Here is a 16,757-nt window from a genome sequence, read left to right on the forward strand (position 1 = left end):
TTCTGTTTAAAAAGCCTTACGGCAGCAGTCGGTACGTAGATACGTACTGTAAAGGTTGCAAACCTTTACAGTACGTACTTACGCCGCGCAAAGAGGACTACATGAAACCTTTTCGACTTTTAACAATTTTAACATGATTTGATATTACTTGCAGAACTAATTACTCGCACTTATTGGTGCGCTTGAAAGTAGTCGCGAAAGTAATGTCAAATAAAGTTTGAATAGGCCTTAATTTGATTTCATTTCATTTACTTCATAATAACTAGGTACTACCCACCACAGACACAATTTGATTTCATATATTTCATAATAAATAACTACTACCACCACACTACCACATATTATTATGTATGAATGATCGCGAAAGCGTCGCTGGGAGCCGATGGCTGCAGTGTGCTAGAAATCGAATAAATGATTATGATTATGATTATGATAATCTTCTCGGTGGCAGTCTATGGGGAAGGCCTACGAGTATGTCCAGCTGAGCAGTGGACGTCTGTGACTTATAGGTAGGGTAGGTATTTCATAATCCCACCAAAAACATAAATGTAAAAAAGGAGAGCCAAGTTCAATACAAAAATTATGCTTGGCTGTGGGGCTTGCCGCAAAAAGAATGGAGATCTAAATGAGTGCCACTGCCAAGTTCTATGCAAAATCCAAATATGTATTTATAGGAACAAAATAACATTATAAACAAGTATTAAACTCTATTTCTTTGCTTTATTGGATACCTATAACAATTGCTGTTATTTAAAAAAATGTGAGATCTTAAAGTAGGTTAGATTTGACTTGGCCAGTTTTCATTATATCAATCATTTTATATATATTGTAATTCTGATAAAACCTGGCCAAGCCAAATCTAACCTACTTTAAGATCACACATTTTTTTAAATAACAGCAATTGTTATAGGTATCCAATAACGCAAAGAAATAGATTTTAATACTTGTTTATAATGTTATTCTGTTCCTATAAATACATATTTGGATTTTGCATAGAACTTGGCAGTGGCACTCATTTAGATCTCCATTCTTTTTGCGGCGAGCCCCACAGCCAAGCATAATTTTTGTATTGAACTTGGCTCTCCTTTTTTACATTTATGTTTTTGGTGGGATATCAATAATTTTTGTAAAGAAAACTAGGCAGGTATTGAGATTTAATGTTTTTTCTTGTGTTTCTGCTGTATGGTTTTTACTTCTGTTCTTTGTATAATTATGTGGTACCGCGCGCCGCCGACGACACACCGTTGGCCGGTTGTTTAGAGCGTATTACAAGTTTTTTGTATGGGGACACCACTTATTTTTTGACTAACTAAACTTTATTTTAATATAGCAAATATAATAATACATATATTGGGGTAGTTTCAAATATCTGCTTGTAACGGTTCCAACGCTACAATAAAAAAATATTTCTTTGTATGGGGACCCCCCCTATTTTTTGACTTTTTTTTATTTTTAGATTTTTTCCTACGCTTACACACATTAATCGAGCTGGATTCCAAATTTCATCCTTCTAGGTCATCTGGAAGTAGGTTAGGTTTAGGTACTTATATGTCAGTCCCAATAAAAAATGTTTTTTTTGTATGGGGACCCCCCCTATTTTTAAACTTTATTTTATTTTTAGATTTTTTCCTATGGTTACACACAATAACCGAGCTGGATTCCAAATTTCATCCTTCTAGGTCATCTGGAAGTAGGTTAGGTTTAGGTACTTATATGTCAGTCCCAATAAAAAGTGGTTTTTTTGTATGGGGACCCCCCCTATTTTTTAACTTTATTTTATTTTTAGATTTTTTCCTACGGTTACACACAATAACCAAGCTGGATTCCAAATTTCATCCTTCTAGGTCATCTGGAAGTAGGTTAGGTTTAGGTACTATAAGTCATAAGTCAGTCTTAAAATTTACGACTTTTTGACCTTCATACCTTTATAACCGTTTGAGCTAGCTTCATGAAATTTGGGCTTCTAGATATCCTTATGGATATAATTAAACACACGTAGTTTTATGTGTTTACGTCAAAGATGTTTTGAGTTATAGAAGGGTCAAAAGTGGCACCAAGTGGTTCGTGTAATATAATATTACACTCGGCGCTGGCTAGCCAGTTCCTTTGCTTGAACTTGGCTTGACACGCTGCCGCGTGTCTAGATAAATGGCAATGTTTGTTAGTAACTTTATGCCGAGATTTCAATGTAAAAGTTGTGTCAGGCGTCTGTTCGCCGATTGCTTTGCCCTTGCCGACTTTGTCGGGCGGACTGTATGTAGGTTGCACAACGGATGGATATAAGTACCTATACTGTGGGATCATGGGATGGAACATTTATTTCAGTTTTAGTTTTTGTACCGGTTGGCATTGCAAGAGACACAGATACATCGGTATTTTCGTACAAGGTACATTTTGAGCTATACCTATTTTTTTAGGTAGTTCGAAAATTTCATGCAGTTATATGTAGGTAGGTATAGAAGATAATGCTGACTACTTCATTGACCAATCACAGCCGAACCGTGTAATTTCATGTTCGGATTTAATTTATACGCAAATAAACCTAAACTAGAAGTTTAAATAATATCCACCCATTCGAAGCATTTTTAATTAATTTCTTGTAATAGGAACCGTCTGCTTACCTACTCTGATACATGAAATAGGTCAAATATCGACTCTTTAAAACGAACGATAACAGTTGGTAACGTCTAAACGCTCGCTGACCCAGAGTGCCTAGACTGATGCCTCTACAATGAACCTCAAATGCATTCAAGGTGCGCTCCGCAAAACGAGGAGGAATTGAAGTATGGCGGGATACCTCCACCCAGAGATAAATGACGGCGCATTGCATTATGCTTCAATCGGATAACTTTGATAGATTTATCGTGTTATTCAAAGTGGTTTTTACATGGCAGGAAGTGTTTTGTAAAAAGAAGTGGTCTTGTTTTCTAACACCTAATACTTACATTTATTTTAACGTTACGAATATGACACAAATCAAGTAGGTGATAGTACTTTAGTTTTTTCTTTAGAATAAGAGTAGGTATTACAATATCAATGGATCCCGATGGAATGGAATATAATTGGAAAAAAAATAGTTGTTAGGCAAATGTAACTTCCTATATTGAAAAAAAAAATATTTCAGTACCTAGCGACTGTATTTATGTACGGTCAGCCAAGAAAGTGGTAGACCGCTTTCGTGGCTGATTATACCTACTTACCTACTGTATAAATGTTTCATGACTGTCTTAGGCTTCCACTGTTACAGACTGGCCTAGAAAGTGCTCGCTTGGCCTTCCCAATGTAGTACTAGTCATACTCGTATACGTATACTCGTATAAGTACATAAATATATATTTCACAGGTGGATTACGCCACTTTCATATCCTCCCAGTAGCAGCAGAGACGCTTTAGTTTAAAAAAAAATTGGTTTATCGCATACATGAGACGTGACACGGAATCTCTTATAAATTTTAGATAGAGTCGAGCTCGGATATTTGCCTTTAGCCACGTATACAGAGCGGGTATGTACGTTGCTTCGAAGCAATAACGTTGAAATTTTAAAGCAAGACCTAATAGAATTTTCACTTCGATAGGTTCTACAGTATAGGTAGTAGGAACAGCTGGATGGAGTGAACTTGGAAGTCAACACGATTTTAGTGAGTCAATGAGTCAGCTCGACATTGTTTGATATTGGCTGACCTATTTTTGCGGTTGCACGTTAAAAGAATTTGATTTTACGTCAGAGCCCGCACTAACTGACGTTCTACTGAAAACATGCGCGCAAAATCGCAACTATGAAAAGATTAATGGGGAACACCGTGTAATCTAAATTTTCCGAAAAAAATAAAAAAGTGGGAATTTTCATTAAAATAACGACACACTCGTGGTTTATTCCAGAGTTTAACCGTGTAGGTATTTAATAAAGGAGAATTTACCTTTGGCAAGAAAATGAAATATTAATTGTGTAACAGTTAGCCGCCATTCACACGGGAGCTTTTTCAACGCGCGTTAATTTATTTTATTCACACGACAGCGGTGGCACTTTTTTTCAAGCGTTGTTGGATTTTCTACGTTACGCCTTGGTCGTTAAATCGAATTTAGAGTGCGGACAGATTCAAACGCTTTTTTAACGCGCGTTGAATAAGCTCTCGTGCGACTGGGGGCTTAGCCCTCAAAAGCGTTTAGTTTTTAAGAAACTTAAAAAAAAATCTATACGAAATACAATACAGCTGCAGAATACCAATCACTCCCTCATTAATATGAACACGGTAGTTAATGCATTCACTGCCAGGGGGCGTGGCCTAGGAACAAACTTGTATGACGGTGAACGCACATGTGCGTTGGGGGCAGTGAATGTGTTAATACACTTAAAATTCCGTTCATTACATAATCAGTAATTTATCCGAAATATGCAAACGCTCTTGTAGGCTTAGTTCATTTCCGAGAGGAAAGCGGGCCTCACAAAGCTAAATAATTAATTTGTTTGCACATACAAGTAGGTACGTGTACCTACTTGCGGCTCGCAGCGGGGCTGTTGAAAATTTAAAACGGAGCGCGCGATCCGCGGCCTAAAGGCGTTCTCAGTGGTTATGGCCCGCGTTCATGCCAGGTCTAAGAGGTGTGCTTTAACACCGACCGACGCGACTACCAAATTTATAAAAAAAAGACTAGCTTTATACCGTGCCGAACACGAGCTGCTCTGAAAATGTACAAGATTGCGGACTAAAATTAACAAGATGGTTTAGAATTTTAGATGGTAGTGGCAGAACCTATGTTTTAAGCTATGTAAAATAGACCTGTCTATTTTGCAGCAGTTTGCAATTGAAATGGCTACCGAAGGTAAGTATATCATTAATATTCGTCGGAACGTGTGTTTAAAATAAATAATATAATTTACAATTTAAATCACGTTTTTAGTTCATCTCTCACTGAAAACCTGGAGGTGGGGCGGCTGCCCTAGAGGACATTTCTCTCTCGGTTCATGCGCGCAAAGCTATGAAAGCTTTTGGCTTGCGCGTTCTTAAGCGTAGGTAATATTATACCTACGTTCAACTTATTTAGGTAGGTAGAGGTACTACAATTAGGCAACGAAGTCTAAAGTTGAAGTTTTTGGGTTGCTGAAGCCCACCGAGCTTTTATAACTTGTTCTCAATAAAAACTTACATGACAGTGTAATAGGCGGCTTCAACAATCTTTTCAAATATGTAATGGAAGTTTAAATAGGCTCGTTTGGATTTATACCTCGTTTATTCTACCTAATGGGTTTGTTTTATAATTTGGTAATGTTAAATTAAATTAAATTGCGAGATAGGGTTGAACATTATTTTGATACATTTTTTATGACATGTAAAATGGAAATTTTGGGAACATGGAAACCATAACATACCTATACTGTGGGTGGCCGTCAATAAGGTCTTTTAAAAATGATAGAGGTCCTCAATTACCATTTGTTGAAATGTCAGGCCAAAAATATGTGTCCCTCTAGCTTTTAATCTGTGGGTTCAAAAATACATTGCATTGAAAAAAAAACATAGTGAAAGTGAAGCTTGAGAACTTTGAACTTTCAATGAATATTATTGGGAACATGATTTTTAAGCCTGTTTTAAATACCTGATCAACGAAAGGACGACGTAACTGCTGCTAGTGCTACAAAAAAAACCTTTTTAACTTGGTCGAACGGGCAACTACGGAACCTTACAGTGACCATGGTCTGACATTCTCTTGGCGAGTTTTCTTCAAAATCCAATATCTATTTCGAAACTATCACCCAGGGATGTTGCGAATATTCGCATCCGCATGCGCATCCGCGGAACATCCGCATTACTTTCAACATCCGCATCCGCATAAAATGGATGCGGAGCATCCGTTTGATGCGGATGTCGACCAAGTTGGTAACAGGAACGTATTAGCGGTGGCGCCGCCGGCGTAAGTGCTAGGTAATTTCGTTATTATACACCGTGTTTTTTTTATTTCCGTTAATTTCAAGGGTGCATTCCTGAGCTTAAATCAAGTACCTAACTTTCTCAAAGACACCGATGTTCTAATTAGGTACGTCCATATCGGAGATAATCAAAAATTTATTTTTTTCCTATAAGGCCTCTACAAGCGTGTACACTTGCCTTAGGGCCGGTTTACATATTGATTAGTGTTTAGAATGAGTTCATACATTTGCTACTAAACTTAAGTACAATCTCGGTCGATTGATGTACGAAATGACATTGATATGTCACAGATTTCAATTGTTTGGTCGAGTTAAATGTAATGCCCGTGTTACAACAACGCTATATGCTACATTTAATTACTTTTTAAAAATAAAAAACGCAAAAAAAATTTTTTTATTAACTATGCCATTTAGTTCTCTTAAATGTACTTAACCATACCCCGAAGTTAACAGAATTCAATAAAAACACGGTGTATATAACGAAATCGTCTAGATCCCAAAAAGTCGGCCAAGTTACTGTTTATTAAGTAAATAAAACGCACCTATCCTATATTCTTGCTCAAATACTAAACGTTTCGTTTTTTTTTATAAAAAATGCTAAAATCGTAACATTTGACGTTTTTTAAGTACCAAATCTTGACATCCGCATCCGCAACATCCCTGCTATCAACGTAGCGCTATCATCAGAAATCATTGTCATCACAAAGTAGAATACAAGTAATTTATCTACAAAATAAATATAAGTTATCGGATTTTATTAGCGTATCACATTTTATTTGTCTGCGGACCGCTAAGCTGAATATGTGGCTACAGTATCGATGCCTCTCTAAATAATAAACGAAGCGGCCCAGAGAAAAACGATAAATCACACTCATCGGTCATAATAACTACGGAGTGGACTGCTGAGTTGGTTAGAAGTTTGGAACGGAATCAACGTGGTCCCTGGGGTTTTAGATACTCTTGTGTTTGTGTGTGTGGTTATAGAGTTGGCAAGGATCCGTCTTAGAATGTGAATTTAAGCTCTATACAATATATTCAAGTATGATTTAAAAGATGCTAACATTTTTTAGGTCTGTTTAATATAGAAACCCGTAACAGTAGATAACCTTCTCGTTAACCCATCAATTAAGATGTATATTTCTGAAGATTTATGACACTTTTGGCGTTAAATTCAGTAAAGACGTTTAAGTTTAAGTAAACCTTAGACGTGACTAAGTACTTAAGACTTACAAACTTAGGTACCTACATACATTCGAAAAACATTACCATCGCTTCTCAGTCAATCGGATATCACATCGGCATCGCGACTCTTATAAATGAGATCTTTTAAAACTCGACTTTTACCAACACTAGTGGGTTCCTGAAAGTACGTGCCCGCAATGCAGGATAGGCACGTGTAGGCAAACTTCTAATGTTGCTGCCAAATACAACGCATTGCGCCTACAGACGCATTTTTTTAAACAGGAGTAGGGAATGCAAATCGGTTATTTTTTGTATGGAAATAATTGGTTTTTAACCGAAACCGCGGTTATTTCCATACAAAAAATAACCGATTTGCATTCCTTAAACAGGAGCCGTTTCCTAAAACAAGCTGTGGAAAACAAGCATGCGGTCCACCTGACGTTAAGCGGCCATGGTGGGCGCTTGTTGGCTCCGTTTACACCTATAGCACAGGGCGGACACGCCATACATCAAAACTCGTTTGCGTGTATATGTGTGAACGGCACGTCTGTACGCGCGTCATTGTGTGAGTAAGTGGCTTAGGGCTACTATATACATGTTTTTGAATTCACGGAGCGTTATCGTTGTACTCTAAACTCTAAACGTAAATATCAAACATTTTTATTCCTAAAATTAAAGAAACAAACATAATTTACAAGATGATATTTTCTCCTAGATCCTTGCTATAATAAACTGTTCTATTAGAAAATAATATTAGCTGTGATCTGTGACGGCTAATATTATTTGAACGTATATGCGAACTCACCCGTAACCCGTAAAGGCCGTAAAATATTACGTGAAGTATGGTGCGGCAATAAATTACCAAAAATGTCATGTCGATACACGATTAGCGTGGACTAAATATAAATAATTACAAAACGCGACTTTTTAATACATGTATAATAAAAATAAATGTTCTTTATTTCGTGAATTTGAAAAACAACCATACATCGCACAATACACCGGCATTATGAACGTTGCGTCATCGCGCCGCGGCGTTGCTAGCCGAACTGAGAGTATGTCAGGAGTCCGTCAGAACTCAGTTGCGGAGCGAGGTAATCCGAGTCGGGGCGGGGCGGTGCGTGTCCGTTCTGTATGATAATACTATTACTTATTCTGTGCCTATAGTCCGCTTTTTAGCTCAAAATACTGTCCCATTCGGAAGAAAGCATGAAATTTGGTTTGCATTATGGCATCCAATATTGAATGATTCTCAATATCGGTATAGAAATTCGATATCGGCCCCAATGCGGGAATTCCGTAATTAATACCGGTATTGATATTAATTATCGGCATTTAACTAAGTATTTTGTGTGTAAAATATACAAAATAATAATAAGTTTAAATAAAAAAAAAATGACGCTGAAATATTCCCAAAGTGAATCTAAAAAACATACTTATCGGAATTCCTATTTTTCGATATTGGTCCTCTTCAATTCCGGTATTGCAATATCGTTAAAATCGGTTAGATGTTCCGGTATTTCGGGATTTCGATATTGATGCCTTAACTTGCACATAGCATATACTTGTAGATCGTAAGTAAAAAAAAAATGAAAACAACTTGTATCGGTACACAACCCGTAGTTTTCCTCCCTTCGCCCCACTTTTAGATAAGGAAAAGAGTGGTCTAATGGTTAAGGAAAAGACAGAATGATTTTTCATTGGACAGAATCTAGAACTTTTATAAGCTCACAATTCATTTTATAAGGTCTTTCTCACGAAATTGCCTTGGCCGGCGGCAAGAGCGCTCTATAAAATATCAATGTTTATTCAATGCTAAACCAACACGGAGCCTGAAGAAATTTTAGATATAGACGAAAGTTATTAACTATAGATTAGAGTATTTAGAGTTAGGTACCTACGTCTAGAAATATAAAGGTTATTTCATTATTCTTAAATTTTAAGTTAGATTTATAAAAGCAGGCAACACAGTTGTACTAATCGGTCAATAAAAAGATATTAACGTAGTCCGTTTGTATCTACATCAATAGACACCATTAGGGCTCTACAACAACAGCATATTTTGCCGTATCACATAATGCAACCTCATTGATACATTTTACCAACCAATCCTTGGTTACGTGTCTTGCGCCAGATGCCAGTTTTTTCTTCAGTTTTTGCATTTTTTTGAATTCTATATAATTTTCGTTATGCACTACGAAATCTACATCTACTGCACGCATTGATTTAACTACTGTCCCACCGTATGCAATCCAATGCCTTTCAAAATGAGTTCTCTTCTTTTCAGATATGCTAATGAAATCTGGGTAAAATCCTAATCGTTTATTTTTAAAAACATCTGGCAACGGATTTTCTGGTTGCGTTTGGTATTTGATTGCTTTACTATCTCTATCACTAGTATTACTAGTATCACTTATAGTATCTGATGAACTAGAGATATTTAAATCTTCCTTTTTCTTAACCTTATCTTTCTTTAAAAACGAGTCTATTTTAGGAAGTTTAGACGTAGGACTCTCTTTGATTTTTTTCTTTGGTGGTTCATACGAATCGTTAGCAGTAGCAGCTAGTTTGTTTAAAAGTGTGACATCTGTTTTCTCTTTTGATGTTTTATATAAATTCTTAAGCTCGTCTAAGTTAGTCGCTGTTTTCCAATCCTTGTCGTTCCTTATTTTCGTGACTCTTGGAAACCTTACTGATATTCCGTCGGCGGTGTGAATGTTTGCTTTTGTAAACTCGGTACCTGTAAAAGCGAAATATGCATACCAACTTAATATGAACCTTTAGTTACAAGAGCCTAGTTTTACATCAGAAACATAATGTCAATTTTTACAATGTTCATACATTTCTTAGCTAGTCCGCTTTGATGTTTCATGAAAAGTTATTAAGTAGCTGATTTCAGTCTTTTTCATCACACTCGTGACAGTAGCTTGTTACTTTATAATGGCTTGACATAAATTAAAGGAAAAATACATAAAAAACACTGCTTAGGGCAAGATTCAAACTTGCGACATTTTGGAACACTGCTCCAGTCCAATAATCGCTCTTAACCAACTGAGCAACCGAAGCTTAACAAAAGCGTACGAATCGAATACATACGAGCATTGTGTTTACACGCCTTAGGGAGGCGCATAGCGACATCTACCACAAGAATGTTCCATCTTAACGGCACCGGAGTCTCTAGTAATTAATTATAACATACCAGTAATTTCCCATACAGGCTGCTCCTTTGGGTCTTTAGCCACAAAGTCCGGTATGAGTCCCTTGTTGCAATCCAACCAGGATGGTATTTTGTTACCGTCTTGAGATATCTTCAACATTAGCGGTCCAAGCTCCTTCTGAAGCCTCTCTAGCGTGCTGTCGTCATGGCCAGTGTGGACTTTTGTAACAGTTACCCATTTGTTGCGACGGGTGTCCAAGCAACCCATAAGGAAAACTGACATCATGCCACCTTTCTTGCCAGTTCCTAGAAAAAAACATGAGATTTAAATTTTATTTTATGCAATTAATATCGCTTAGAAATCCGTCTAACATTGTTCAAGCCATGTATTCAGAACTCTTAGAGATATTTTTAATTTTTTTCTTGGCCCAGTTCTAAAAGCACATAGACGTTTTTTTTGCAATGCAATTCTACTAAGTTTCATTCAATTTATAGATAACCATTCTGTCAAATGAAAAAAATTAGGACAGCAGAAACGATAAAAAAAACGCTTTTTTAGGTTTTAGAGACTCTCAAATCACACAATTAACCAAATGTTGGTCATATCAAAATTCTGTCATAAAACTTGTTCTAAGAAAAACCCTTGTTCTCAGAAAAAAATAGAAAATCGATTCTAAGCCAGGTTTCCTATATTTTTTCTAGTTCTTAGTTCTCCAAAGATTCCCAAGTTAATCAAAGATGCTGTATTATAAGTCATAATGGCAATTTTGGGGCTATCATGAATGCGCGCAAGATTATGTATAATATACTTCCAACGAGGGACAGTTGTTGTGCCTTGTGCCACATTAACTCTCAATAGTGTTTATGAAACAACTCTTCATTTACAAAGTTCTAAGTTCCTCAAGCTCAAGCTATACCTACTATGTGGGTCATATTGAAAGTTTCTGGATTCTGATATATGAAAAGACTTATTTTTTCTAAGTGGCCAGTCCAGGAATTTTCAGTATGACCTAAGTACCTACCAAACCAAGCCCCTAGTACAACCAGATCAGCAGTGTCAGCCATGGCCCCGCCAAACAAGTAGTCCTTCTTAACTTTAAGCCAATGCCTCTTTCCGGGTTCATAGGTTGATTCCAGATCCTTAAGCACCAGACCCTCCAATCCAAGTTGCAGCACCTGAATTTTTTATTTATAACCATAATTATTTTTATCACACTGTAAGAAAAGTCTTAATAGGTACAACTTGGCAAAACATCATCAAACATCAAACATCAACATTTATTCAGCAAATAGGCCACAAGGGCACTTTTACACATCAACATTGAATTTACATAAAGCAAAAATAATAACATCAACAATTTTATAAAATAAAACTAACAATTCAATCTAACATATTACAATTACTAAGAGATGTATATGGTCTCTTAATGTAGAAAAAAAAAACAGTAGAAATTAAAAAGTGGCAACACTGTAGTGTCATCCCTTTCAAACCAAAATATATATGAAAACAGGAAGACACTACAGTGTTGCCACTTTTTAATTTCTACTCTTTTTTGCCAAGCTGTAGGTACAAACAGCAACACTCCTGACTGTACATCAGTGGAACTTATTACAAAAGGCATAAGATCCATCAATGTACAGTTAAATCTCGTAAAATTGTATTGAAATTACACCTGAGCCCACATATTGAATTTAAAAATACAATATAAAGTATTACTCAATTTGCAAGAAACAAATGAGCATTGCATACTATTATTTCTGGCCAGTACCATGCTGTTAAAATACAGACTATACGAGAATGAGGAAGGGGAGGGGGTAATATATACATCAGATATACCTATATAATAATATTGTATACATTTTAACAAACCTCAGCAATCATCTTTGCTAAGTCAGCTGGTTTTTCTATTAATTGCTGCTCTGAAAACATAACATGGTTGGTCACTTCCACCATATTTTCATGTAATATCTGTCTTCTTTTCCTTATCGGTAGATCAATGAGAACTTTTCCATTGTAGTAAAGGCAATCAAATACAAACAAACACACCTGAGCATCTTTGAATTCTGATTGTTTATGTATACCCAATGTACCAAACGGTAGCGGTTTGCCTGTGTTCACATCTACCATCAATACTTCTGCATCTAATATCAAATCTACTCCTTTTGGAAATGCTTGAGGAAGGTAATCTTTAAAATGACTAACTTTGTGTGGCATCACTGGCTTCAAAGCTCTAGAAAAATACTTAAAATCATTGTCTTTTTTATGTACTTGCACTCTCTCTCCGTCATATTTAATTTCAGAGAACATTCCGTTAGGACATTTTTTCATAGCCATTTCTATTGATTTACAAGCTTCTGCAAGCATTGGTAATACTGGAGTCATAAGAGTGAGCTTAGCGCTGACACCTTTTTGAATGACATCTTTATGCTTGATTCCACTGCTTTCTGACATAATCCTGTCTATAACCATTCCGAGGTCTCTTGAGGTTTGGAATACATTATATGCATCTGGATGAACACCTTCCAAAATGTGTTTCGGCCCTGCATTAATCCGCAAATCCCCTTTAATTAGGCGAATAAGCATTTTCAAGTCATCTGAAGTGCACTTGTTAACAATTTTCTTGAAGTGATATATCTGTTCATCTTCTTTTGTTAATTTAGAAAGCCCTTCAAGAAATTCTTCCACATCTTGCATAGACAAAGTACTTTCAGTGCTTGGTTGGAATTTTTTAGATTTAGAAAAAAAATGAGTGATGGTATCTGCCACATCTCCATTTTCCAAATGTGTTAGCATATCATCCTGATCAGTATGGAATATTCTAGAAAATAATTTTACAAGTTGCTTACTCTTTAAGTTGTAAACCCGCTTAGTGACTTGAGGCAATAACATTTTACACCACAATGCGAGATCACTTTTAAATGTGTTCCCGTCTGAACCTTTTCTAAAATAATTATTTACAACTGCCGTTTTTTCTGTGTATGCATCAACTCTAGCTATTTTTTTGCACAACTGAGAGAACTTCGAAAAATTATCATCCTCTGTCTTAATATCAGTCTGTTTTTCCAAGTCTTTAGAAGAACTTGTATTTGCAACAACAGGTTTTGGTATAGACTCATTTTTTAAAACCTTTGCCGTGTATTTACCGCTATTTTTTTCAGCGTACACTTTCTCCATCTCGTTTATTTTTTTAAGAATAAACTCTTGATCGTCCTTGCTCATAGCCGCCCAATTGCCTATATCGTCGATGGAATCTATCCGTTTTGTGGTAGGCCGCTGTTTTATCAAGACGTTCATTAAGCAGTCGACGTGGTACCATGATTTCATTTGTTGATTCTCTCCGTATGGGCTAGCGACTATTTTCGCCATGCGAATTTCTCCACTAGGACAGTTTCCTTTGCAGCCCTTACACGAAGCTCGGCCGCCCTTTGCACGATCTACGTAGAATGGAGTAAACTCTGCCATGATTTTATTAACTGAAATATATAATTATAAAGTTTGTTTCAATAATCACATAATTACTAACGATTTAAACGTGTCGATACGATAAAAGTAAACAATAATAATTTCCTCTAAATCTAAAACTAAGCCTGACAGTACTGACAGTGACAGCCACAGTGACACTTCAAACGTGCTACGTTCCAACACACGCAAATTTAATACAGCGCATGCGTAGTAATACATCAAGTTTCTAGAGGCAGATTTAGTGCGTGGATTTTTACGTATAAGTGCTCTAGGGATGTGCAGTTTTGGAGTTCCTAATTTTATCGATGTAATTACATATACTTAGATACCAGTATTATAAATTTAATATAGGCTATCATAGAACAAGAAACTGTTTTATCTATATAAGGCGGTGGAAATAGGGTTGCGATTGCGTACTAACGTACTAAGGGCTAAGGGGCATGGTACACTACGTCCGATTCGCGAAGCGACGCGAGCGGGATGTCGCTATAGTATTATAGCGCATAGCGTTGTCTCGCTCAAACTTCGGAGCTGCCATGCAGTGGGTGGGTGATAAATTTATAAAATTTCAGTTTAATTGACATACTCTGTGTAGTTTGTCTAATTCTAAGAGCTTACAACGAAAATCTGTGGGTAAGAGTTATAGAGAGGCAAATTACAAAATTTTCTATTTCCACAGTAGGGCGTCATCCATTAATTACATCACACGTTTAGGGGGAGGGTGGGGTCAAGAAAATGATCCCTAGGTCCTCTGAATATGAGTGCAGGTTGAGGAAAACCTCAAACTTCAGAAAGCACAACATTAAACAAAAGTTTTTTTTTATACCTATGTTCCAATGCTAATAAATCGGTTTTCCTATAGGTTGCTTGATGCTCTGATGTTAATAAGTTTACTTTGTTTCAGCTTCCTCCTGCCACCAAGAGTTCAGCAGCGACGTCACGAAGCATGGCACCTTCACATCTCCTCACTACCCGTCTCCATACCCTCCGAATACTCATTGCCATTACGAGTTTTTTGGACGTGGAAAGGAGCGCGTTAGATTAATATTTCAAGATTTTTATTTACATAAGTCTGCTGACGGTTCTTTAGAGTAAGTATAAATGAATAATTTAAACTATTTGTATTTTTTTACCTATTTTGTTACAAAATAAGTAAGTATTAAGTAAGTATTAGGGGACATCTTACACAGATCAACCTAGCCCCAAACTAAGCAAAGCTTGTACTATGGCTGCTAGGCGACGATATACATACTTATATAGATAAATACATACTTATATACATAGAAAACACCCATGACTCAGGAACAAATATTAGTGTTCATCACACAAATAAATGCCCTTACTGGGATTCGAACCCAGGACCATCGGCTTAGCAGACAGGGTCACTATCCACTAGGCCAGACCGGTCGTCAAAATGTCAGTAATATATTGAAATAACTTGCCTTTAACTATCTCAATTCTTCAAAGGTGAAGTATTTTTTTTAATCAGGGAAGTAATGGCTTAGTAATGCCAGCAATGTCAAATTAAATAATTATATTAAATTCAAATGTCACGTCGAATACTAAATATTAAAATAATAACGAATGAAAAGTTACTTAAATAATAAATAACAGACTGTCCAGTTATTTTTATAAACTTTTTTGACGATCTCTTATTTCTAATTCCAGCTGTACGAACATGGATTCCTTACAAGCCTTCGTCTACGTTGATGGACGACTGGAGAAAGTGGAAACGTTCTGTGGAACGGACCTGCCCACGCCGATCATGTCCAACGGACCAAAACTGATGTTGGAGTTCAGGGGGACTCACTCATCTAGATACTCAAGAGGATTTAAAATTTCTTATTCGTTTGTAGAAAGTAAGTTGTGTTCTAATTTTTAGGGTTCCGTACCCAAAGGGTAAAACGGGACCCTATTACTAAGACTCCGCTGTCCGTCCGTCCGTCTGTCACCAGGCTGTATCTCACGATGTATTTCTGTTGCCGCTATAACAACAAATACTAAAAAGTACGGAACCCTCGGTGGGCGAGTCCGACTCCCAGTTGTGCGGTTTTTTAATTTGAATATTTTGCTCGTTGTTAGTGGCAAGGCTAAAGTCACCCTAAAAACCTGTATTGTATTGTATGTATGTTAAATACATTAGACTTAACAATTGACATTTCCATTTTTTTTGCCTAATACGAACTCATGGTTCATAAAATCACTTAAATGTTTTATTAATATTGAGTTAAAAATATGTAGTCAAATCTTCTAGAGTTAGACCAAGAAAAGTCTGCAACGGTTTTGATAGCCCACGCAGTGCAAGTGTTTTTAAACGTCAACCTTCTATGAAATTATGACGTACTTATAAATAACACTTGTATTGCGTGGGCTATCAAAATCGCTGCAGACTTTTCTTGGTCTAACTCTAATATTTATCTAATTGTGTAATGGTCATGGGCCATGGCATGATGTGGTAGCCGGTATCAATATGTAGATATAGAGCAATTAAATTTTAGGGGAGATTCCATGTAGTCTACCTAGCAAAAATTTGAAAATATTAAATGTAAATTAACACATCTTCTTTTCAATTCTTTCAGATTTCGGTATAAGTACAGGAAGACAGTTGCAGGAATTTCCCTGCGCCTTCGTATACAACAGCAGTGAGTCGCGCAACGGCACGTTTGCTTCACCCAATTCACCAGGGCAGTACCCTCGAGACACAGAGTGTACTTACTTTTTTCATGGCGGAGACACAGAGAAGGTGCATCTACATTTCACGAACTTTGATGTTGAGGGAGTGCTGCCGTAAGTATTGAAATTGAATAATATATCAAATAAAACTACATAAAATCATAAACATTAAAGATTAGGTACCTATCTTATTTGACTTGGCCAGTTTTTATCAGAATTAAAATATATACATATATGTTGAATAACTTTATAAAATGACTGATGTATGTAATGAAACGCACTCGAAATGTGGTGCTGGCGGAGACTACTGCGTATTCCTTGGACTGCGTTTCGGACCAATGTTTCGATCTTGGAAGAAC

General features: G+C 36.5%; 3 protein-coding genes across 3 annotated transcripts in view; 1 reads left to right on the forward strand and 2 right to left on the reverse strand.

Moving 5' to 3' along the window:
• The window catches only part of LOC134676421 (vacuolar protein sorting-associated protein 4), a 517,731-nt gene that overhangs the window by 331,732 nt on the left and 169,242 nt on the right, over positions 1 to 16,757 (reverse strand). The gene's annotated exons all lie outside the window — the stretch shown is intronic.
• Positions 1 to 16,757, forward strand: part of LOC134676344 (suppressor of lurcher protein 1) — a 265,018-nt gene that overhangs the window by 245,642 nt on the left and 2,619 nt on the right. The window contains exons 11-13 of the mRNA XM_063534706.1: positions 14,630 to 14,816; positions 15,394 to 15,584; positions 16,305 to 16,512. Of these exons, the coding sequence (XP_063390776.1) occupies positions 14,630 to 14,816; positions 15,394 to 15,584; positions 16,305 to 16,512 (586 nt within the window). The remainder of the gene's footprint in view (positions 1 to 14,629; positions 14,817 to 15,393; positions 15,585 to 16,304; positions 16,513 to 16,757) is intronic.
• LOC134676284 (DNA ligase 3) lies at positions 9,030 to 13,833 on the reverse strand. Its single transcript, XM_063534659.1, has 4 exons — positions 12,133 to 13,833; positions 11,285 to 11,438; positions 10,305 to 10,568; positions 9,030 to 9,845 (listed from the first exon to the last, which is right to left on the reverse strand). Exons 1-4 carry the CDS (start codon positions 13,723 to 13,725, stop codon positions 9,142 to 9,144), a joined length of 2,715 nt encoding a protein of 904 aa, XP_063390729.1. The 5' UTR covers positions 13,726 to 13,833; the 3' UTR covers positions 9,030 to 9,141.

The sequence above is a fragment of the Cydia fagiglandana genome, chromosome 2 (assembly GCF_963556715.1).
Source record: "Cydia fagiglandana chromosome 2, ilCydFagi1.1, whole genome shotgun sequence".
NCBI lineage: Eukaryota > Metazoa > Arthropoda > Insecta > Lepidoptera > Tortricidae > Cydia > Cydia fagiglandana.